This window comes from Cervus elaphus, chromosome 11 (genome assembly GCF_910594005.1).
Source record: "Cervus elaphus chromosome 11, mCerEla1.1, whole genome shotgun sequence".
NCBI lineage: Eukaryota > Metazoa > Chordata > Mammalia > Artiodactyla > Cervidae > Cervus > Cervus elaphus.
In genome coordinates, this window is record NC_057825.1 from 10,483,776 (window position 1) to 10,509,085 (window position 25,310).

At 44.6% G+C, this 25,310-nt stretch overlaps 1 protein-coding gene and 1 non-coding gene across 11 annotated transcripts in view; one reads left to right on the forward strand and one right to left on the reverse strand.

Annotated features, from left to right (window-relative positions):
- The window catches only part of MAPKAP1 (MAPK associated protein 1), a 228,102-nt gene that overhangs the window by 154,568 nt on the left and 48,224 nt on the right, over positions 1 to 25,310 (forward strand). For 9 of the 10 annotated variants that reach the window (XM_043916842.1, XM_043916845.1, XM_043916844.1 and 6 more), the window contains one exon: positions 16,515 to 16,622. The exons of the other annotated variant lie outside the window; for it this stretch is intronic. In XM_043916842.1, coding sequence (XP_043772777.1) covers positions 16,515 to 16,622 — 108 coding nt within the window. The remainder of the gene's footprint in view (positions 1 to 16,514; positions 16,623 to 25,310) is intronic. 10 annotated transcript variants of the gene reach the window in all.
- Positions 30 to 136, reverse strand: LOC122704076. The gene has a single exon (XR_006343709.1). It is a non-coding gene; the product is annotated as a U6 spliceosomal RNA (small nuclear RNA).

Sequence of the window (25,310 nt, forward strand, 5' to 3'; positions counted from 1 at the left end):
TTTTTTTTTTGTTGTTGTTTTTTTTTTTAAAAAATATGGAACGCTTCACGAATTTGCGTGTCATCCTTGCGCAGGGGCCATGCTAATCTTCTCTGTATCGTTCCAACTTTAGTATATGTGCTGCCGAAGCGAGCACCATCTTTTTTTTTTATGACTGAGTAGTAGTCGTGTGTGTGTCTGTGTCTGTGTCTGTGTGTCTGTCCCAGGATCTTAAAGCTTGGTGGAGCTGGCATTTGACCCATCTAATTGAAGATACTGAGACAAAAGCCCACTTGGATATTATGGATCCAGACAGGATACTAGCGATGAGAAAAGTGCTTACTTAAGGCTTGTGTCCTGACTTAAAGCACAGCCCTGGTTGGTACAGACGTGGTTAGAAGGAAGGTGGACAGGCAGAGAGGAACTGGATTGGCAGATGGAGCCCATCTCTGAAGGATCTGACTCCCCAAAACAGTGAGCAGGGTGGTCGATATCCAAGGACTACACGACCAAGGGGGAACCACAGGCAGCCTGGACCAGGAAACAGATGATGTTCATCATCCAGGGACAGCGGTACAGGTCCTGTCCTGACAGGGTTAAGTCACAGAGGCAACAAGTAAGCAAAAATCCTACTGTCAAAATGACCTCTAGGAAAAAGATTCTGAAAAATTCCTGTCAAAGGCCAGTATTCTGTGGTTTTTCATTGAATTGAAATACAGCTAGCTTTTTTCTCTAGCATTAGAACAGATGAAAACTAAAAGTACATATATTTAAATACTAACGTCAAACTTGGCACAGAAAGAGGCTCATACTGTAAGAGAACTGGAGAACTGAGACACCACCATCTACCCAATTAATTCATTTAGTCACTCATCACACATTTCCCAAGTCCAGTAGTTGCAAAGATAAATAAGACTGTTGCCTCACACTCACTCCGCATTGGGTCACAGCAAGTAGAATTCTCCAAACAGTTTCAGGTATTGTCTTGGTCTTGTCTCCCCTTTCTTTTCCCCCTCATTTTTGTCAAGCACGTGTGATTGAGTTCACATAAATTAAATGTGTAATTTATGAACAAGGAAATCCCGGCAGGTGGGTAGCATCAAGGCAAGCAGGATTTTCAGAGAGGCACACAAGAACCTGGTAGGACCAGGCCTGGGGGCAGGGTCATGGGCAGGGCTGGGCCAAGATCAAGAGCAGTTGATCACTCACTTGAGTGAGACAGGAAGGCCAACACTAGATGAAAAGAAAGGAAGTCTTGATTTTGCACTTTGGCCTGGGATTGCAAAGCTCTTAGCCTGGAGCAGAGCCCAGAGGTGTGAAGTGGTACAGCTTGTCCCATTGTAGAGCCCAGATTATACTTGGGGGCTCACCGTAAGCCGGGGGGAGGGAGTTGACAGACAGGAGGGACAGGCAGTATGGGTGAAGGAAATGGCCCAGCAGTGATGTGGAGGTGGGAGACCATGAAGTGTGTGCACCAAATAGTGAGATGTGTTCGGCTGGATCACGGAGAACATAGAGGAACAAGAAATTAAGATGGATAGACGGTTTGGAGAGTAGGCTGAGGAGTTGGCCATGGGGAGCTTGTGAAAGAATTTTTTTTAATTGGGGTTTATTAATAGTTGCTTTACAATAGTGTGTCAGTTTCTAACGTACAACAGAGTGAATCAGCTATGTGTATACATATATCCTCACCCTCTTCAACCTCCCTCCCCCTCACCCCCATCCTCCCCATCTAGGTAATCACAGAACCCCGAGCTGAGCTCCCTGTGCTATACAGAGGTTCCCACTAGCTAGCTACTTGACACATGATAGCTTGTGTACATCAATCCCAGTCTCCCAATTCATCCCACCCCTGAAAAGGATATTAAGCATGGAAGTGATAACCTTCAGAGTTTGACTCCAGAAAGCACCCTCTGATGAAAAGGTAGGGTAATGGATTGCTGGAGGCAGCTTGGGAAACCTTGGGCTGGGTGATAAGCATGCCAGGAAGACTTGGTGAGTGGATAGAGTCTGTGGAACTTGGGACTGACCTAATGTCAACAACAAGGAGGAGGGCTAAATGAGAAGTATTCCAAACTCGAGGGGCTTTGTTCACTGTGCCAGACCCTCAAAGGCCAGAATCAGTCTTCCTCGCCTTCCATCTGTCGTGTCTAGCCCAGGGCATGGCACGTGGTAGGAGTTCAGTAAATGTTCAGCAAACAAATTAGTTAATTCATTGGGAGGCTCATGGTATCATCATTGGAAACCCAGTTACAAGGAAAAGGTTTGAGAAGGGAAGGTTAATAAGTTTACAGTTGATTGTCTTATAAAATTTGAAGCAAAAAAGTGCTCAGAGTTCTCTCCCTTTCCACAAAAGGCAGGCCCAAGCCCTCCACTGCCAGTGGTGCTTCCTTGGGGGAGTTGGTGGGGACCCCTAAGAAGACCTTCAGCCTGCTGTCCCTCCCAGGGCTAGAACCCTTTCCAGCAGGGCCACGGGCACCAGCTTTGTTTACAGAACACCGTCACTGCAGGGGCTTCCCCGTGTCTGCTCAGTAGCCTGTCAAGTACATGCAACTATTACTGTCATGTTACAGAGGAGAAGACTGGGGTTCAGAGAGGGTGTTATTCACCCAAGCCAGTCTCTGGTGTAAGCAGATTTGAGTGTGAACCCCCAGATTCCACTGTATCATAACAACATCTGATGATTGAGAACAGTTGGCCCTTGGCTTGCTCTCCATTGACTCAGGTTGGAGTCCCTGCTTTTATATGGTTCAGTAAAGGCTGCAGACAAATGAAGTCTCCTTTTTGTTTGTTTCTTTTGTTTTTGTTCTTAGGTGCTTGTGACTAAATTCACTAATTTCACTGGCTGTCAAGGCTGTGTTAAGGAAAATGGGTTTGAACTGCTGTGGTTTTTGAGTACTGGACTGAATGTCAGAAACCTTTGCCATCACGGGAAATTCTGTCACTCTGGATTTACTATCTGTTTCCCACAGCTGAATTCCTCAGCAGTGTGATTTAGCACCCTGGCTCCCCATCAACCAGTTTTGGCATTTATTTGAATGCATTACCCCACTGGTTTCCATAAACTATTTTACAATTGTTTAAAATAAATGACTGTTTATTTCCACAAAACCATCTGTATTTCTTTACAGAGCAACAGATAACTGTATGTAAAATTTGGTAATGTCACAGTGACTTGAGTTAAGAGAAACAGATTGGGTTGAAAAATTGGACGCTAAGGGACAGTGTTAAAGGTTTCCATTCTCTCTAACAAGTGATATCTGGATTTGAAGGAAGAAAAAATATTTCTTTTTTTTACAAGTAACATCTGGCCTCCTTTCTCCAAAGGGAAGTACACCCGCACCAGCTGGATGGGGACAGATTATGGACTCTAGGACTTCCCAGGGTGGCGAAGTGTCTGGCCCTGCACCTCCCTTCCTGCCTGAGCTGATGTGTGAAAGGCTGCTGTCCAGTGGCTTCCAGCCTTTTCCATGTTCTGAAGTTTTAGGTTACCTCTTCTCATTCTGATGTTCGGACACAGTTACTGTGGCTAGAGAAGACGGGCCTGGATGAGGGAACAGATTGACTAGGAGGTAGGACTTGCCCGGGTCAATGGTGGTCTTCTATTCTCCAGCCAGTATCCAAAGCAGCCAAGTGGCTCAGCTTTATCCACCCTAGCTCCATCCATCCCCAGGAAACCCATTCAGGTTTGGGGCACTGCTGGGAGTCTCCAACCAAAGGGGACTTTTGGAGTCCGACGGAGATAGAGCTTCAAGTCAGACAGTCTGGATGGTGGGCAGGCCGGCTGGGCTTCAGGGTCATCGTCACGTACAACCATCCTGGTACCTCAGCCATCTTGGGAATGCAGGACTGTGGAAATGTGCTCCCCCCACCCAGTGGGCGTGTGGAAAGTACGAGAGACAGGCCCACCCAGAGATCTTTTTAGAATGAGCCTCACAGAGAAGGCAGGCAGTGGCACCTGGGCAGAACTTTGACTCCTTGACAGGGAGAGCATGAGTGCTGGAAGAGTGAAGTAGAGATCATTCCAGACAGAAGGCATAGTGGGTTGAAACAGCCTAGTTTTAGAGGCTGTTTCTAGATTATTATGTCATTAGGTGGGAGGTGGAGAAGAGGGAAATGAGACCAGTGTGGCAGAAATAGAGGTTGCAGCCCCCTCTGGAGAGCTAGAAACACCCGCTTCTGTCTCTGGCTCTCTGAGTGCTGCTTGGAAAGCAGAGGCAGCAACCCAGGCACGTCACTTAGCCGATCCTTGGAACAACTCTAAGAGGTAGGTTCTGTTATTAGCCCCCTTTTACAGATGTGAGAGTCAGCTGCAGAAGGTTGTGTAAATTGCTCAGGGTCACACAGTTAATAAGTGGTAGAGCTGAAAATTCAAACCCAAGCAGTCTGGCTTACAACTGTTACACCATAGCCTCTCAAATGGTTTGGGGGTCAGGAAACCCCTGGACGGACACACACACACATACATCAGGGAACCCCCTGGATGAACACATGCACACGCGCGCGCGCACACACACACACACACACACACACACACACAAACAAACACACACAGTTGAGCCTAGAGCAGGAATCAGATCAGACCTTCTCCCTACCCCCAGCTGCAGGGAATCCCGTGGACAGACACACACGCACACACACATTAGGGAACCCGCTGGACAGATGGACGGACACACACACACACACAGTTGAACCTAGAGCAGGAATCAGATCAGACCTTCTCCCTACCCTCGACTGTAGGGATGGACTCCTGACACCCCGCCTTGTCACAAAGCCTGAGCTGAGGAAGGCATCAGGATGCCCCAGAAGGGGGTTGAATAGGCCAGACATACAGTATGGGATCCCTGTTGGTTTTCCACAGTACTGTCTGGAATCCATGAGGAGGTCAGGGCAGGCATGGGCTGGGCAGTGTGACCCTCGGTCCGTGGTCATTGGCTCTCTTTGGAATGGTCTCTGGGCACTAGCAGCCAGCCTCAGAGGCTTCATTCTTCACCTTTGCTGCCCAGCTCCTTGGAGCAGCTCCAGAAACCTCTGGGGCCCACTGCATGGCTTGACTTAGGACCACGGGAGCTGCTAAACAGGCTCTGTCCCATTTTAGTCCCTGGCTCTCCAGCAGCCACTGAGCCCACATCATCTGAAGGGAGGCTCCAGGGGCTTCCGTCCCTATTCTGGTCCTGCTGGAATCGTCGCTAAAGTTATTCAACCTCAGTTTTTAAAATTGGATTTTTAATGACAGTAGTATTACTAATATATGCCCTCTGTGAAAAAGCCAAACAAGATAGAAGTCTGTAAAGAAAGCAAAAGCCTTCACCTTTGCTACTGCCTCACCCTACACCTGATGTAGTTCTAACAGAATAACCGTGAGAACAGTTTGACTCACAGCATTCCAGATTATGTTTGTATGTGTATGTGTTTTCAACAAATATGCATGCACACACACATGTAAATGCACATATGTAGCTGGGGTCTTACTTTATTAAAATGGATCATGTGCTATACCTTCTGTATCTTTTTAAATTTAATAATATATCAAAGTAATATTCCCATGTCTTATTAACTTAAGCTTAATTTTTTTAACAGCACCATAACATCCCAGTGTACAGATATACTGTTTACTTTCTAGTTTCCTACTCGAGGATATTTAGATTGTGTGCACTCTTTAGTGTTAAATCAGCGCCACAATGAACATCTTTGAACACACGTCGTCATGTGCTCAGAGTCATGTTTCTTAGGCTAGATTCCTTTGTCGGGTCATTATTGTTGTTCAGCCACTCAGTCATGTCCAGCTCTTTGCGGCCCCACTGACTGTAGCCCACCCGGCTCCTCTGTCCTTGGGACTTCCCACGCAAGAATATGCATGTGTGTGTGTTATCACTTAGTCGTGTCCGACTCTTAGTGACCCCTTGGACTGTAGTCCACCAGGCTCCTCTGTCCATGGAATTCTCCAGGCAAGAATACTGGAGTGAGTGGCTGTTTCCTTCTCCAGGGGATCTTCCTGACCCAGGGATTGAACCTGCAACTCCTGCACTGGCAGGCGGGTTCTTCACCACCTGGGGAGCCACCAGGGAAGCCCTTGTTGGGTCAGGGTAGTTCAGTTTTAAATGCCACCTTATTGCAGTCATTCAGTTTAACAGAGGAAACCACCACCACCCCTGAGCACCTACAAAGAGCCCATTGGCTGCGTTGGAGCTCTGGGAGTAGAGAGTTGGGGTTTTAATTTTTTTGTTGTTTTTTTCCTTCTTTTGGCTGCACTTTGAGACATGTAGGATCTTAGTTCCCAACCAGGGATCAAACCCACACCTCCTGCATTGGAAGCGTGGAGTCTTAACCACTGGACCCCTGGAAGTCCTGAGTTGGCTTTTTAAAAAATTCCTCCCACCCTCATCTTCAGAGTGCCCTGACTGGGGGCAAGGGGGCGGAGGAGGACAATGACAAACAAATATCAGTGCTTCTAATACAGCCTGCCCCGGGCACTGAGAGGAACACTGCCCCAAAGCAGCTGGGATGAAAGAGCTCTTCTTAATTATGACAGGGAGTCGGACAGGGCTGCAGAGAGGAGGGGAGCTGCCCAAAGGTGTGCCTCCCGACCCCTCTTAGGAGCCCTTCTGCGAGGCTGGGTGTTCAAGAAGAAATTTGTTCTGAAGAATTATGGTGCTCTTGCATTTTCTCCTACACAAAGAAGAAAATCTCAGCTGCACGCCCTTTCCTTTCCTCCTCTTGGCACTTTCTGATTGATGATTGGAAATGATGGCAATACATAAACTATTTTTCTTTTTATTTTATGACCTGGTAATAGCAGTAACATATTTCCAGTAAATGTTTTCTATCGCAATAAAAAAGTTGTAACAAGACTAGAAATGGGTATAGTTAAACCCTAAAGAAATCACACTTTCAGAACTGTGGATTGAGGCAGTAACTCTGTAAATCATTTAACTTGGAAAGAGGCCCCCTCCCCCCAACAAAATCAGGGCACGCAGATGGCGCTCGCTTTAAGTGCTCAGCAGATAGGTGCCCTCATGAGAGCTGAGGGACTCTCGGTTTCAGCCCCTCGAGACCCACTGCCCACTGTCTCTTCCTCCTGGTCTCCCACCGAGTGTCTTCACTCCTTTCTGAACTGATAAATTCTCTCAACCTTACAATTCTTTTTTTCTAATCCCAAATTCAAGAAAACTGTAGAAAGCTCTTCCTGGAACACAGCATAGTGGTGTGGTTGAGAGCACAAGCCTGGACTCACACACCTGGATTCTCCTCCTGGCCTCACTGTGGACACGTGGCTTAACCACTCTACGTGTTTTCCTCCTCTGTAAAATGGACTTAGAATAGGGCCTGCCTCATAGTTTTATGATTCAGAAAACTAATGCAGGTAAAGGACTTTGTTAAGGGCCAGGAAAGTCCTCAGTGTCAGTCACTGTTGTTATACTCTAAAATTTAGAGCAAATTGATGGTTTTGTTTAAATTTGCATAGCAGTACAACAGCTGACATTTACTGAGTGCTTATTACATCCTAGACACTGTGTTCTGTGTAATCTTTGCAGTTACTCCACGAAGGTTTAGAGCAACTAATTTGCCCAGTGTCACAGAGCCTTTGTAAAAGAGCCGAGATTTTAACCCAAGTCTTTTAAACTCCAAAACTCAAACTTTAACCACCCCGTGTCCACCGTCTAGGATTAGATGCTCACAACAAGAGCAGGGAGGGTTACACTTTGTTTTCGTCTCTTTTTGTTTTGAACAGTGAGTTTTGGTTCTGCTTGGTGATCTTACTGTCCCCTGGCAGACAGCTTCTCACCTAGCTCTGAGAAACTGCTCTGAAGAGGTATGAGAGGAGCCAGGATACATGTGAATTTTTTGGCTGGGACATACAAGTAGTCAGGTACACATCTTGGTATAAGATTACTGCTAATCACGAAAAAACAAGAACAGATCAAGATGGTTACACTTTGAATAGTTCTGTCTCACACCAGACGTGTCCTCCTTTGTCTGGGAAAGATTTAAAGCCCATAATATTGAGAGCTTATGCTCTCAGAACTCCAGGGCCAGGGCCAGGCAAAAAGAAACACTTTCTTCCCCCTGTTTGGAGGCAGAGTTGCCTTGTCCTCAACTGGAGCTTGTTTAGACTCTGCTGCTCCTCAGAGGATGGATGGCTGCTGCTTCTGTGTGTCCAGTATCCTTAACGTGCTCTAAAAATTAGTCCTTCCCCAGCCTTTGTCTTTAATTTCTGGTTTTAGCTGACACCTTCATTAATGGTTCGGTGCAAGCTTTCTGTCGACATGAAGACGACTGTGTGAAAGTGGTTTTGCTGCCCTATCAATAATGGTCATAATTTCCCCAATACTCTCATCAGCAGTGAATTGAGTCTTGCAGCAAAGAAATGGAAACCCCAGTGCAGTGGTTTTAAAGCGATTTGTCTTGTAGACGGCGTCTTATTTCAGTAAAATCAGGTCAGTGCAGCACTGCTGGGTCAGATCTAAGTCAGATACAAATTAGTTGGAGGAAATTGATCATTCCAACCTTTAGGTTATTTTTAGCTTCTGTAGCTTTTTAATATCTCTTTTTTTCCCTTTATTTACCTTTGTGTTCATAAAGCTTAATAAAGTTTAAATGTCTTCTCAGTTTCCACCAAGCCTTTGACAATAGGAAAGCATGCTATCTCCCACCCCATGGTAGCAGCCTTTCTTCACAGTTTTGGGGTTTGCTCCAGTTACAACGTTGTTTGAACACTTAAACCCACTCCTGCTCATCCTCTGGCCGGCCCCCTTTCTGGGGCTTGTTTATTGCCCACACTGGCCCCTCGACCAGTCTGTTCTTCGTTGCTATTGAAAGTTAATGGGGGCAAAATTGCATTCCCAAACATTTGAACCTGAAGTGGCCAGGGCCGAACTTAGTTGATCTCTGGTGATCGGTTCAATTTAGTTACGATTTTTTGCCATTAGGCCGGGGCTGAATGATGGTGATTTGGTTGAGGCCAAATGTCTGAAGAAAATTGGCTCTCTGATAAGAGTGCTGTTATCAGAGGGGGCTACCTTCTCATTTACATTTAGATGAGTATTGATTATTTATTTACTCAGAGAAGTGAGATTCGTTTCCAATCTTATCTTTCTCGTCTCTGCTTGTCAGCAGAAAGAGAGATAGAGCTCCTGACATCAGGCCAAGATAACAGCACTTTGTAGTAAAGATAAAAGTTGGAATGGGCCTTTTTCTAGTCTTGACTGAAAGGATAAGTTTTAAAAATTAGAACTGATGGGTCATGCTTTCAAAACCTTTCCTGAAGGTTTTGCAGTTTAACTAGGCAGGAGAATTGGTTTATTGGAACAGCCTTGGTCTTTCTTCTTTTGTAATAGGAATTGTATTTAATTTGATTATATTCGGCTGTTTCACTGAGAGCAAATTGTGTATTGGCTCAGAAGAGGCTGAAGTGTGACCTTATTGTCATGTCAGCTTGTTCCTTTCTTATTATTTAAATTCTAAATGATCCAACCCAAGCCTCAGAGTGGGTATAAGCTACAGTGGTTATTGCTTGCATATAATTCAGTGTTTATATTAAGATCAAACAGAAAATGATTATAGTCACTCCTAGAGGAAGAGTTACAAGCGATGGAGCTGACACTAAATGCAAACATTTTAGGATAGCTGTTGTTGGTTCTGAGCTTGGATATTGACAGCATCAGCTTGTCGGTAATGGCTTTGGCTCAGTGAGGAACTCGGGATTCAGCTGGCCCCTGCCACAGATCAGACGAGGCGTGGCACAGCTTGCCTCATATGGGTCTCCCTGCCACCAGTCTTCTCAACCCACTGTTGGGAGGGCCACCAGGAGAAGTGTACCAAAATATAAAGCTGATGATGTCACTTCCCTGCTCTGTTAGCATCTGTTGCTTATAAGAGAGAACTTAGACTTTGACCAACATTCTGGGCCAAGCCTCCTAGCCCCAGCGTCCCCTTGAACCCGCACAGAGCCTAGGCCTTTCCTCCGCTGAATTTCCTCTGGGCTCAGGCAGGGGCTCTTCAATACCTTCTTGCCTTTGCACATTCTCTTCCTTCTGTAGGGATGCGCTACTTCCCCCTTCTCCCAGCTCCCAGCCCCACTTCAAGACTAATTTCAGACGTGTCCCCCTCAGAGAAGGGAGCAGTTCATTGTCCCAGCTTCTGGATTCCCACAGCGCTTGTCCTGACCTGGGGAAGAGCACTGGCTGGGGCTCTTTGATATTTTTATCTGCTCATGTGTGTCTTGCCACCTCCCCCAGCCTGCAGGAGGTCAGGAATCACCTATTATTCATCTCTGTGTCTGGGACACTGTTGTTGCTTCTTAAATGTTTGCTAGGTGAATGTATCGATGGCATGGCCACATCACATATCTTTTGGTATCTGTGTTGCCGTGGTTTGTTCGATGGGGATGGTAGGTACTCATCATTTTTAGAGTATATTCTTAGGACCACAGAGACTAAGGAACTTTACAAATCCTGGCTGCTGAACAAGTCTCTAATCTCAAATGCTGCCTGTAGCTTAAAAGCAAGCTTGTTTAAATAGATCTGCCTGCTCTCCCACCTGCACTCCTACCTCAGCTCACATGAGAAAGGATACGGATGTCTGCTTGATGCCAGCATTCCCCACCACCCTGTACCATCGCTTAACAGGGCTGTTAGCTTGTGACTGAGGCTAGGGACCTGCCTAAGCCTCCCGCAGCAGTTCCTGCTCCATCCAGCCTGTTCTAACAGTAACAGCGGCTGCCACTGAGCCCCTCTAATCCTCACAGCACCCTTCTCAGGTACAATATGCAGGGATTGTTACTTCCCCAGAATGCATAGTGAGAGGGTACAGACGCCAGAGTTTTCTACTGAAAACCCAGCCCTTCCTCTTATTTGCTCATACTTAACTTTTTCTGGCTACAAGCAGCTCTTTCAGGTTAAAGCTGCTCTTCCAGCTAACAAACGAAAAATAACGTGAAGACACATCCCTGAAAGTGTTCAGCCTTTTCCTTTATCGCTCTCCAGATAGGTGGGCCTTCACCCTGTTTTGATGCTCAGCAATAATAATGATAGGTTAATTCATTTATATCCCACTTCAATCTGAAAAGCAGTTAGAATAGATACACTAAAGGGATAAAAAAAAATGCATGAATTGGAAAACTCCCTGAAAGAAAAGGAAAATAAAGGTCTGGAGATTTAACTGACCCAGAAATGCGTGTTCAGTCATCACACATCTAGTGCTGAGCTTCCTCACAGGCAAAGGAGAAAGGAACACAGTATCAGTTAATTGCCAGATTTATGTTAAACTGTCCAAAGGTGCAAACACGCCAGTTTCTCTGAGGAACTACAGCATTTACCTCTGGGTCTGAAGGAGGTTTCTTCCGTGGATCTTTAGAAGTAAGATGCAGAATGATAGTGACGATGGTGTGGCCTCTCTCTCTTCACTCTTCAGGCTTTTGCCCTTGCTTCCCGTTGGATTTCAGCCCTCAGCTGGCCCTCAGCTGTTAAGCAAGGACATGCCAAATGCTTTTACATTTCAGGCGAGGATTAAAGAAAAAGCATTGAGGAAGCTGAACTAAGCATATATCCACCATCCAACAGATACTACAGATTCCTTTGAAACTTACATGCTAAGATGTTTGCTTTGGGTTTACAAAATCCCATAAAAATCCTGCCTGGGTATTATAACTTGGAGCCCTCCCAAAGTGCCCAGAGCAGTATTTTGTTCCTAGACCATTCGGTGACATGGTTTTACTGCAATAAATACATCATCAGAATGCCCAAGCAGGTTTTCTCGTCTCTGCAGAGTAACCTACAATCTTCCTTTTGCATTCCTCTGCTGTGAGGGAGAGGGGATGGAGCTCCATACACAGCTGTGACATTTTACAAACCTCTTTCCAAAGAGTGGATGTTGCCTTGAAAACGATGTCACGTTTGGTGTGAAAGAGCCTCATATTTTTATATAATCACTTCTTTGGCAAAAGTATGTTAATGGAAACTGACCTCACAGCTTGTCTTTATAAAACGGCTTTTGGCTGCTGTTTTTCCTCTCCTCCTGTGTCAGCTGCCTGAAAATCAAATTAACATTTGATAGAAACTAGTGTTTGATATATAGTAGGTCTGGGTTGTTATAATCTTGATTATCATCAACAGACATTTATTAAGAACATACAAGTGAGTTCAACTACATCCATGTGTAATGTGTAGACTGCAGGCCTGGGCAGTCTGAGGTATGAAGCCTAGTTCCACCACTTCCTGTGGACATTGAGCAAGTTATTTAGCCTCTGTAAGTCATGATTTCTTCCTCTATAAAATGGAATTTGTACTCTTTACATCCTAAGATAATCAAGAGTGAAAGAGATGAGGTATATATATGAAAGGCCGACCACAGTACCTAGCACATGGTAGACCTTGTTCTCTTCTGTTATGATCTCTTCTAAAAGTCTGATAATGTGGATGACCATGGTGGAAGCTTAAATAACACTATTAATGTTCTGTTCTAACTGCTTCATAACTATTAACTTACTCACTCCTCAGACCTATAAAGTAGTAGCTGCTATTATTATCCCCACTTTATAGATGAAGAAACAGAGAGGTTAAGTAAGTTGGCCCAAAGTCGCAGAGCTACGTTTCTCAGCCAGGACTAGACCGAGGCAGTCTGGCCCCAAGTGCATGCCCTTCAGCATCGGGCTATATTGCTTCTCATGTATCCCCTGCCTCTCATTACACAGTATGACCTAGAGTTTATCAGTCTGGCCTTTTCAGAGGAAAACGTGTAAAATGGTCTTTCTCCATGAGCTGTCTCATCCAGCATTCAGGCAAGAATCATGAGAAAAATTTAGATTTGTAATAGGCAGTTTTCTATTTGGATCCAGATCTGGAGTCTCATCTAAGCTTAACTAGCCTCCCCTCCGAAAAGTTAAGACCCATCTGTCCTTTGCCATGTTCAGAAGTGGGTTAGCAAGTTGTTCTTAGTTTTTGTGGAAGACCCTGGAGAACCGAGAGCAAAAGATGATGCTCGATATTTTAGTTACTTAGAAAACCAGACATACATAGGAATATTCTTAAGAAAGATGGGGAGAGGATCTTCGTGGATAGATGGCAAAATAAGGTTGTCCTGTATTCCTAAGGAACCCAGATATAGCACTGGGATACTTAGCACTTGTGGATTTCACTAAAATAATTATTTCAGATCATTTATTGTAGAAATGAGTGTATAGAAACCACAAATAATTTAGAACCCAAATGAATCCACAGAGCTACCAAAAATATATACTTAAGGTATAAACTGTGGGTTTTTTTTTTTAATATAGGTCAGTCATTTATAGTTTGTTAAAGGAAGAAAGCTTCAAAAATACATAGGCTTTAGTGCCAAAGACCCTTGGTTTCATTCCCCCATCCTGCTTCCTACCCATGTGATCTTAGACTGGTTGCATTGATCCCTCGCTTCAGGGTCCCAGTCTGTCAAATAAGGGTAGTAATATCTGCCTCTCAGAGTTGCTGTGAGGATTTAGTAAGGTAACATATGCAGAGTGCTTGGTATATAATGGCCGTGCGGCAATCTAGAATCATCATGATACTAGGCTCAAGGAGAAAGTCCTCCAGCAACTTTTAGGAAACAAATTATTTTTGTAGAAAAATCTACAGAACTCAAGAAACAAGGAAGTAAATATGCAATGATGGCATTTATGGCTTAGAGAGTGATGCAGGGACCTGTGTTTAGCAGTAAGGGACCCTTCCTAGTACTCCCTGCCTCCCCTGGTTTCCCTCATCCATGTTTCCCAGGCAGCCACAGAGACCAAAAGGAACAAGTGTATAATGGAGACCAGCCTGAAATACACCCTGAAGCTGCCAGGCCTTGGCTCCCAGAATCAGGAAGGGGGTGGCTTGCTTACTATCTACTTGTCAGGTAGGCAGAAAGCTCTGGACACCCAAAACCCTATATGCTGTGCTCAGAGTGACCATGCCAGGTTACAGGGTTACTGAAGATGAAAGCATTGATCTAAATAAACAGATAATATCTAGTTTCGATTAAAGTATCACAAATGAAAGACCTTTTGGAGATGCCACAGTGTTTGGTAGTTACAGTATCCTCAGAAAAATGGCATAGTAAGAAACTGGAGGACTTACAAGTATATATAATGTTTATAAAATGATAAATAAAAATGGCTTTTATTTAAGTTGTTACAGGAAATTCGAAAAATACAGGAAACCACTAAGGAAAAATAAAAACAGTCATTATTGCACCCTCCAGTGTAGTCACTGTTCACCTTTTGGAAGTAACCTTCCAGTACACCCCCCATTACTTTGCATATATTTTTCACCATTAAAACCATCTTACACATGTTGTGTTATAATTTTTCATAAACTAGCATATTATAAACATGTTTGATAAAATCAAATACTTTTGCAACATCCCTTTTAATATCTTCATGGTATTTCACAATATTTTGTTTAGCCAGCCTCCCTGTTGGAGTCTCAGAGTTGCTCAGTTGTGTCCAACTCTTTGAGACTCCATGGACTGTAGCCCATCTGGCTCTTCTGTCCATGGAGTTCTGGCAAGACTACTGGAATCGGTTGCCATTTCCTTCTCCAGGGGATCTTCCCGACCCAGGGATCGAACCCGGGTCTCCTGCGTTGCAGGCAGATTCTTTATCATCTGAACCACCAGTTGTTAGATCTGGGTTATTCCCACATTTGACTGTCATTAAAAAAATGAGTTATTACAGCTAAACTTTATACCCACATTTCACTGTAAATTCATAGGAGCGAATGTCAGTGCGTATGCACTGTGTTGCTGGGAGATACCAGGGGTGTGCGAAATTAACAGGCCAGTATTTTAGAAAGCAGCTCCCCAAGTCTAGGGGTGGCTCTCCTCTCTCTAATAGGCCGAAGCTGCCCAGGGCTGTGAAAGAGGGGTGTTAGGGAGGGGACAGTGGCAGGTGAGGGGGCAGGGGAGAGGGATCTTAGGACTCTCTCAACAGCTAAGTTTCCTTCAAGCTCATCTGGGTGTGACTTGCAGTGACTACTTCCCACCAGTGAGTGTGAAAGCATCCGGTGACAGCAGCAGGCAGGCTTGGTAATTGACAGACGTTGGCACTGCCAGGTGGTGGCTCACGGAAACTGAGAATTATCTGTATTTCCATACCTTTATTCGCTTCATGTTTTTGGAATTGAAATTAAACTGTGTAGAATGTTGAACTGCAATGCATTCTTGACCAGAATACAGTGTACTAGAATTTATAAGAACTATATAGACTTCTGAGCATGCATGTCCTTAAATAGCTGTATGTGTCTTGAGCATTGTTAACTTAGGGCAGGCTTAAAACCTCTAAGCAGTGTAAAAAATGACTGAACCTATGTAAGAATTCTGAAAATCAGCAGAAATGCTAGTGAAATACCAGTTAGAGAAAAGATCAAATATACCATGAAACTGAACTCCAACTGCAGTGCTGCGGATGAACTTAGACCGTGGGAGAGGAATGACTTGAGATGAGTGAAATGCCTCCAAGACTGATGAAGGAGAGGTGTCGGATGTGAATAATCGACAAGATGACGACAGCTGAGAAACATATCCAAAAATACCTGTTCCGCCTGGGAGCCCCACAAGGCCTCTGGCGCTTCCTCAGATCTCTCCCACCTCCTGTCTGACCAAACATGCCTTTCATAGTCAAAATAATCAGACAGGTTCTTACACCTCTAATCTTTTCAATACCCATTAACAACAACAGGAGCAGTCTTTTGAATCCAATCATTGGATCGTTAGGTGTTATCTGAGAAGAACAAGGTTGTCATTTGGCTTGTCAAAGAAATACATGAATAAATGTATAAAATGCCCCAGTGTTTTAAGATCTTTCAGAACCCCCTTGAGATGAAGGGTAGCTAATATTCCTGGCCTTCAGTATTACTGAACCTGTGCCTCTTGTGTTTTCATAAATATTTCAACAAAAACATGAATCAGCAGCTACTATCCTGTCACTATAACCCCCAAACCTAGACTTTATTTTTTAACCCTATCTGCTTTTTAAAAATTTTTCTGCATTTTTGGGTTGTCATCATATTTGAGTTCTAAGCATACTTTATTTCTGCTTGTTATTGATTATTCATTATCATATGATAATTATAATGTTGTAGGAGTGCCTCCTATGAGGCAGGTACATTACTAAGTATTTTTCCTGTGTCATCTCTAATCTTCACAATAACCCTTCAAGGTATGTGTTCCCACATTACACATCAGGGAACAGAGATTCAGGGAGGGAAGGGTACCTGCTCCTATCTGGGAAACCATTGTAGCTGCAATGGTGGTTCCAAGTCAGTCCGACTCAAAAGCCTTTTACCTCTCATCTCGTTTAGGGGAGAACTGCACAAAAGTAGACCCGATAATAGAACAGACAAGTATGTGAAACCGTGTGGGGAAAAAAACTCATACTCTTCCACCTTGGATAGCTAAGACCCCAAGCAGACATCAGTGTTTTCCTAATGCGTTATTAGCTTTTCACTGGCGTGTGGTGTTTTCTCAATGTTCAGTTCACTGTTTCAGCCTCCTCCCCTCCTCCTGCCCCTTTGATCTTCCAGGCCCTCAGTACCGCCTGGAGAAGCAGAGCGAGCCCAACGTCGCCGTGGACCTGGAGAGCACCTTGGAGAGCCAGAGCGCCTGGGAGTTCTGCCTGGTCCGCGAGAACAGTACGTTGGCCTCCTCGCTCCGTGTCTGCTTTTGTCCGTTGCCACATGCTCACTAGTCCCGTGTCTGGGAACGCTCAGTGGTCTGGCCTCCCTAGGCAGATTTGAAGTGACTGTTTTCCAAAGCAGACCTCAGCCTTCATGCCAGAAGTGTAATCCCAGGGTGAAATGATTGATTTCATGCTTTTTGGTAAAGAGTCTGCATCCTGCTTGGCCCTCTGTGATTAATATTTAATCTGTTAAACTGTTGTCTTCCTAAATTAGGAACAGTCCTGGAAACGCTTGGAAATGTGAGGCCTTTTCTGTGGCAAAGGCTATTTTGTATATAAAGCAACTGGCCCTGTCAATATCACTGGTCAGTCATCAGGTTTTAGAAAATTCTGACCATTTTCATACTCTTGGCTGGAGGCAGCGTAGGGTGGTTCCTAGTGCTGTGTAGAAAGCCTCTTTAAAATTGAGTTAATTTCTTGCCTTCTCTTTAGAGTTTCAGATTTGTGAATTTTGGCCATTCCTCTCTTCTGTACCCCAGTTGACTTAAAGGAGCAGCATGTGGAAACTGATCTCAGCAGCCAGCTCTCCCTCATTCCTGCTTCGTTCAGGGCTTTCCCACAGGCAGTTCCTTCTTTCCTCTACTCTGGTTGACTTTCTTATCCTTCTTCTCAGTTTAAATGTCACCTTGATAGAGGCCACCTGTTGTCTCCCTGTTCCCTCATTGCCTCAACCCCATCCATCCCTCACTTGGGTCCCCAGCTATATTCCATCATAGAGCATACTACTTTTTCTTCATGGCATATATTTCTGTTTATAATTATCTATTTTTCCACATGAATGATTGATGTCTGTCTCTCCCACTACACTGTCAAGTCGTTGAGGGTATACCTGATCCATACCAGATTGACCTTTATTAATTCACCTAATATTCACTCATCACCCATACGGGCCTTGCGCTGCACGTTGGAACTCTGTAGTGGATTCTGTCTCAGATTGTTGACTTCTTGTTATTTGAATAAGATAAAAGTTTATTTGTTAGAATATTGGTATAGACTTTGGATATATAACACTTAGATATGCAAAAAATTTTCAGGTAACAAAGTATAATGAAAATTTTGAGCCTCCCTTCTCTCCCCTAATTCCTCTCCGGGAGACAATAGTTGTTCCCAGTGTCTTTGGTATCTTTCCAGGGATCATCTAAGCATATGCAAACATATTTTATATATGTGCATGAATACACCCACATAAAGACATATATATATATATACACACACACACACATTTGGGATCCCTGATGGCTTAGCTGGTAAAGAATCCACCTGCAATGCAGGAGCCCCCAGTTCAATCCCTGGGTTGGGAAGATCCCCTGGAGAAGGGATAGGCTACCCACTCCAGTATTCTTGGGCTTCCTTTGTGGCTTAGCTGGTAAAGAATCTGCCTGCAGTGTGGGAGACTTGGGTTTGATCCCTGGCTTAGGAAGATCCCTTGGAGAAGGGAAAGGCTATGCACTCCAGTATTCTGGCCTGGAGAATTCCATAAACTGTATAATCCATGGGGTCGCACACGTATTTCCCCCTTTTAGCAACAAATGGTAGCAAACTGTCATCAGTGTTCTACATTTTTCTTTTATCATTTTAACAATAAGTCACATAGAGAATACTGCATATGTTGCATCAATCCATATATTGTTCCATATATAAATTTACCTCTTTCTAATTGCTGTATAGTATTCCACAGTATGCTGTGATTCCAAATTAGATGTGGTTTGGGGTTTTGGGGTTTTTTTCTTTGAGGATAAGGTGCAACTTTCCTCTACTGGGAAAGAAAAGCTGTAAGGATTGATGGGTAAAGTTTTGAAATCTAGTCTCTTGTTCTTACTCTACTTCCACTTCCAGGCGTAGTCTTAATTAAGTTGTGTGACCTCTGTTAGCCTCAGCACCCCCATCTTAAAGGGTCTGCAGGGTCCTCTCACTGCTTACCGTAGAGTCAAAATCACTTTGTTAGTGAAAGAAGACCGTCCCAGCACATACAGAATGTGCCAGGGATCAGTGGTTTGGAATCAATAGAATATTATAACTAGTCTCTGTAAGATGGAAGTAAACTATAAAAACTATTTATTCTTTTTTAGAGAAAAGATTTTTCTTTAATTTTAAATAGAAAATTCAATCAGAAAAGCATATTGTTCCCCACTAGCTACCTATTAAGTTATACTGAGACAAAGAAAAATGTTTCAAAAATAAAATTTTTTTCACTTTTGTCACTGTATTTGATCAGGATAGGCTTGCTATCCTTAAAGCTATTTTAGAAGTAAGCTAAATTATAAGTATCTGTTGTGCAGTGTTTAAGGGGATACGCTGTCAAGCCAGACCCTCAGTTCACATTCTGGCCTTGCCACTAACTGGCTGTGTGACCTTGGACAACTTACTTAACCTCTCTTAGGTAGTTAATTTACCCTCATAAGGTTGATGGGCGGATTCATAAAGCTCTTAGAATGGTGCCTGGGACATAATAAAACACTCAATAAATATTAACTGTAATTAATAAATAACAGAGGAGCAGCATTCCTTGGCTCATAAAGCAGATGAGGCATGGGGCGCTCGGGGCTCTCAAGGAGGTGTGTGGCGGGGGGAGGGAGTGATGCAGAATGGAGGGGAAAAGGAGAGTGGGGGCCAGGGCAAGTGCGGAAGTCTGTGTCACGGGACCAGAGAGCTTAGAAGCGGGGTGCTTTCCGGCACCTGTGCTTTGGTGTCCCAGAAGAGGTACACCTAGAGAAAAAGCATTTGATTGAGAAGACTGCTGTAAGAGCAGGAATAAGCCTTTCAGATTTTCTTCCGTGGAGGGACAGGGCATGGCTTTTTATACCAATTACATCAAAAGATTTTTTTAAATTATTCAGACCTTCTACTGTAAGACCTTATGCTATACATTTTGCTCCCTCATATATAATTGTCACAACCACCTTTCAAGATGCTTTTCTGATTGTAGAGAGGGGTTGTGACTTGTCCAGTGTTAGCTAGTCACTAAATGATGAACCAGAATTCTAAGTCAACTGTCTGATTCTAAAGCCTACCCTGAGATTGTTGATACAGCAACCTAAATTTTCAGTCCTAAGAAGGATGATGACAATCGTCTTTATGTACTATAAGAGAGAAGTTTGCAAATGAAGCTCACATGACAAGAGTTTCTGCCTCGGGACTGAGAGGCAGCATTTGTGCTTGGATCTTGGCCTAAGTAAGAAAGTGACAAGCCAAAGTCCTTGAGCTTTCCAGTTTGGATTCTAGTCTGATAATCTACTGCATCCTTCAGCCAACTGTCTGCTCGAAGCTGGAATCAGACCAGAAGGAAGCCTGAGTACATTATAGAGAGGATGTAACATTAGAAGATTTCCATTCTTGTCCAAGTGCCTATATAAATCCTGGCACCAGACTGAACCTCAGTTTCCTTTTCTACCAAATGTTGCCAGCCACCTTACACATTGATGGTACATGGGAAGCCCATCCAGAGCCTCAGAAGAAAGATGCCACGTATACTTACTTATTGTTTCCACAGCTTTAAGAGAGAAACTTGGAAAGTTCCCATCATCAGGGCTAAAATAGACCTGAAATTGAACCGGTTTTCTGGAGTACCACAAAGCGCCAGACACTGTGTCTTCCCTGTTTTATCGCTCGCTGGTCTGCCCACATGGCAGTTCAGCGTAGTGCTTAAGCATGGTGTTTAGAATGAGGCAGACCTTAGCTGGACACTGCCATCTCTTACATCAGACAAATCAGGTCACCTCTCTGAGCCTCTGCTTCCTGTGTAGATGGAAGTGGCTCGGTCCATTTCACAAGGTTGTTGTAAGGATTAAATGAGATAGAGGTGCTGTTATTCTTAGGCTGGTGTGGTCATCATCTTTGGGCTTCCCAGGTAGTTCAGTGTATAAAGAATCTGCCTGCCCATGCAGGTTCGATCCGAGTCAGGAAGATCCCCTGGAGGAGGAAATGGCCACTCACTCCAGCATTCTTGCCTGAAAAATCCAATGGACAGAGGAGCCTGGTGGGCTGCAGTCCATGGATTTGCACAGTGTTGGGCACAACTGAGCAACTAGGCACACACAGTCATCATCTTTATGTTACAGAAGAAGAAACTAAGGCTTTAAGAAGGTAATTTGCTCATGGTCACATGAATAATAATTAGGGGACCTAGAAAAATGTGTCTTCTGTCCACTAAGTCTAGTCCTTAAAGAAGTTGCATAGAAAGAAAATTCTTTAAATACCTGTTTAAATCTCCTTTGCTCTCCTTTTCTTTTCAAGGAGACCTTCCCTTATTTCAGTGCCTTAATGAAGTCTCCTTAATTTAAGGTTGCACTGAGGAAGAGCTTTACCTCGAGGTGGGTAGACCCTCAGATAGCTGGACTGTGGCAGAGGAATGTGTCTCGGGGTCTCAGTTTGTGGGAGTCCTTTTTCACCTCCTCAGTTTCCCCTTGAAGACCCAGGAAAGAAGGCACCTCCTTCTCAAAGCCTCCGCAGACCACCTGGCCGCCATTCCGTGGGCTCTGGTAGAGTCCTTTTCCTTACTGCTGTCTGATCACTGATTCCACTAGATGGATTTCCCTACTCCCACACTGGACTGTGACCACTCACCCCCACCCAAGGGGCAAGGACTGGATTTGAGTTCCCCCTACATCTCAGTGCCCATGGCCAGATGTGATTCATTTCTCAGGAGGGAAGGGAGCCTTTTGAGACCCCAGCATCACCAGGCTGCTTCCTGGGGCTCCAAGGTACAAGTGTGTGATGACATTTAAAAGGAACTTGGGTTTTGGGTGAGCATCTTTAGATATGAGAGTTTCATCATCTTTAAGTGCTTGGGATTTTCCCTCCCCCCCCGCCCCCATCAATGTGCTCAGACGCTCAGTCATGTCCGATTCTTTGCAACCCCATGGACTGTAGCTAGCCAGGCTCCTATGTTCATTGGATTTCCCAGGCAAGAATCCTAGAGTGGATTGCCATGCCCTCCTCCAGGGAATCTTCCTGACCCAGGGATCGAACCCACATCTCATGTCTCCTGCACCGGCAGGCAGGTTCTTTACCACTGGCATCACCAACTCCCATCAATATTACTCAATAAAAAAACCAACTGTAGACAGTGAATGACTGCTTACACTGGTGTGTTTCCATCTCCTCTTCTTGGTGCTTATTCTTAGCGGGCCAATCCCTCCTCCCATGCGTGCTCTGTGCCAGCCCTGGAGACTCCCTCGGGGTTCTCCTTGGCTTCTGGAGGGTTTGCCTTCTTCGGTTACAAATGACTCATCTCTCCAATTTCTATCATGTGACTTAAGTACCAGGGCTTTAAGCCTCTTTTATTATACCACAACAGCAGTCCTCAAAAGCAGGAGAGAAAAAAAAAATGTGATCCTGCAAATAAACTCTTATTTACAAATGGTAATGACCTGTGGTGTTCGTGGTACATATTTTAGGTTGAATTACTGCTGAAAGCCGGTTACATGTCTGCCTCTGGTGGGGGGAAACGTGTTCCCTGTAAGGAGTTTTCTGTATGGGTAAGAATTTTTTCAAGTAGATATTGGATAATAGCTCCCTGCTTGCCACACACTAACAGAATTTAAATGAAACAGACACGGTATCCCCGAGGCCAGAATACCTGTGTCTCCGCCTCTTGCTGTCGGTTGCCTTGAGCTGGTTGGCAGTGTGTCGTAGGGGATGGGGAAAGGCAGGAGGTTTGGAGCCCCAGCGTGTCCTTGGGCAAGCCCTCCTCTGAGCTCCATTTCCCTATCTGTAAAACCCAGTGGGAATCCCTTCCCTGTAGAGCTGTTTTAAGGATTAAAGGAAACTGTGTGCATTAAACGCATGTGGTAAAGTGCAGTGCCCAACACGAGTCCTGGCCACTTGCTGTGTTTGTGTGTCCAGACACCCTGCTAGCCTGCATTTGTGAGTGGTGGCCTTTTACCTCCCTGTCATTCCTCTTCTCCCTCTAGATTCTTAGACTTCCTGTGGGCCCCTTTGGGCAGCTGCCAGCACCGAGGGTGAGTGATCCCTAGGGCAAAACACAGTGCTGATCTGAACTGGAAACAAGAGTGTGCCCTGTCCACACCGACTTCTTCAGCAGTGAGTGTCTGCCTTGTGCTCTTTGGGCTGAGAAATTCCACATAAATTGCATTTTCACTTCCCCCCTCTTTGCTGAAAGTCCCCCCCCCACCCTTTTCATTTTATCATTAGGTAGTAATTAGTATTCAAGGGAAATTGGTCTTAATATATTAAAATTGGTTAAGTGCATTTAGACCTGTACCACAGCCAATGTCTTATTGGAAAATGTAATTGGGGACTCTGTGTATGTAATTAATTGAATTACAATTAAGAACTTTCATTAAGCGATACACTGGTACATTAGAGCAGTGAGGAAACATGTTTGACGAGCCGCAAACCCCGTATGGGCTCTAAGTGAGGGCACAGAGATTTGTGTCCCTCTGGTGGGCTCTTGGCCCTGGAAGCTGCCCTGCAGACCCTGCCTGATGGTCAGGTGATGCAGCAGGTGACATTTCTGCAGTGACTCCCCTGATGGGAGGTAGGGTTCTTCCAGCGTGCGTGCCCTCATTCTGACTCTGGAGTCAGAGAGAGAGATGCCTCAGTGTTGATCAGTTGTTACAGTTCTTAAGACATTTTGTCATGTAAATTGTCCAAAATGCCCAGGCTCTTTAGAAGACTCCATTACTTTTCCTGTGTTTTGAACAGGGACAGACACAATAGAGGAAGAGGAAGTAAGGGGAATCCGGTCACCAACCTGACTTCCAGGCAGACCTGTAATGAGCGAGTGGTTCAGACCCATGCATGGTCATGATTGATCCTGTATAGCCCTCACTCTGGACATAATATTTGCTCATTCATCCTCCAGACATGGATGGCCCCTCCTCTGGGCCAGTCACTGTCCTGGGATAGTAGAGAGGATACACAGCCTCCACGTCATGGAGTTCCCAGCTGCTCTGAGTGCTGTGAAGGGTATGAGACTATATAGGAGGGCTCTGGAGCTGGTGAGCGTAGGCCATAAAGCTTCCTTGAGGAAGAATGAAAAGGAGTTATTCAGACCATGAGTATGGAGAATGTTCCAGAAGCCAAGGGACTACTTGTCCAAAAGTCTTGAGAAAGAGCTTGGCGTGCTTGAGATGGTATATTTGAGTGGAGTGGAATGAAATGAGCAGGGGAGAGTGTGCTGAAAGATGAGACTGGGGGCCAGACAGGAGCGTGAATGCAGAGCTTAAACCTTCCCCTACCTCCATGATCTGCTCTTTTTAGGAATTCTACAAACCTGAAATCGTTTCCTTCTGATCACCTCATAAAACAAGATTATCCTGATTTATCAAGGGTCTGAAATCTCCCTGTGGAAAGGCTCTGACTCCAAGAGCTTAATCAATTAGGCAGTGACAGCACAGATCCCTACCTGGTTGTAGCATGGCAAATTCAGTGAAGGCTATATCCTACTGTATGATCCTGGAGGCTTTGAAGAGATTACTGCACGGGGCGTGGGACTGTGCATGTGTGTGTTACAGTATATCACCTATTGATTATTTTTTAGAGACCAGCAAAAATGACTAGTAGCCAAAGGGAAGTGTTTAATAGAAGAGAAGTTTGGGGCTTATGAGTCTTTGGGGACTTAAAAGGACTTTGGGAAAAAAATGTGATGGATATAGAATGCTAAAGGAGAGTTTTTCTCCATGACTCACTCGCGCACTACTTTGAGTCTTACCAGAGGAGAGAGAGTTAGGTTTTATCCCTGATTGTTCTGGCAAAGCCAGGCATGGTTGTATTCTCCTTAGATACTGTTATGGCCCATGAACTTGTACATTCCCAGTCCACCTAAGGATCATTTTTTACCCAAGGGGTTATGTGGTGGTTAAGGGCACAGTTTGCAGTTAGGCCTGGGTTCCTGTCCTAACTCCAGCTGGTGTTAGTTGTATGACTCTACCAGCAGCATGACTTTCTGAGCCTTATTTTTCTCACTTGTGCAAGGAGGAGACTATTAGCCAACTTAAAGAAGCATTGAGAAAATGAAGTGAGATGATGTAAGTGCTGAGCGTAGTGTCTGCCGTGTGGTAAGCACTCAGTAAATGTTCGTTGCCATTGGAGTTGTTGATGAGGCAGGGTCCCTGTCTGGTGAGGCTGTCTGAATGGAAAGTAGGATTGATGTGTCAGGTTCTAGCAACCGAGGTAAAACACAAGGGATGGTGTACAACTCAGATACTGTTATGGTTAACGTGTGGCGTCAACCGCATTCAAGCCACCAACAGCATTTATTGAGCATCTACTCTGCGCTCTGTAGGATGGAATGTTCTTGCCCTCAGGGAGCCCATAGTCCAGAAAGGGAGTCCAGATACTTATCATGTAAGATACTTATCATGAAAGCCTCAGCAAAGGGTGACAGGATTTCAGGGAAAAGATCAGGAAAAAACTCCATGTGGATTAGACCTCTAAGTTTATAAATTTTAGAGTGGAAAGGACATTCTGGCCAGATGGTATAACTGGAACAAAATCCAGTTTGGCTGAAGCCGGCATTGTTCTATCTGGGGAGCAGCAATAAGGGTACAGGATAGAATGAGGCAGAAGGTAGTTTGTTTAGTCTTCACTCACTTGCACAACAGTATTTTACTGCATGTCAGGTCCTGAGATCATAGCGCCTGTCTTTGAAAACTTTTCCCCCTCCACCCTCACCATT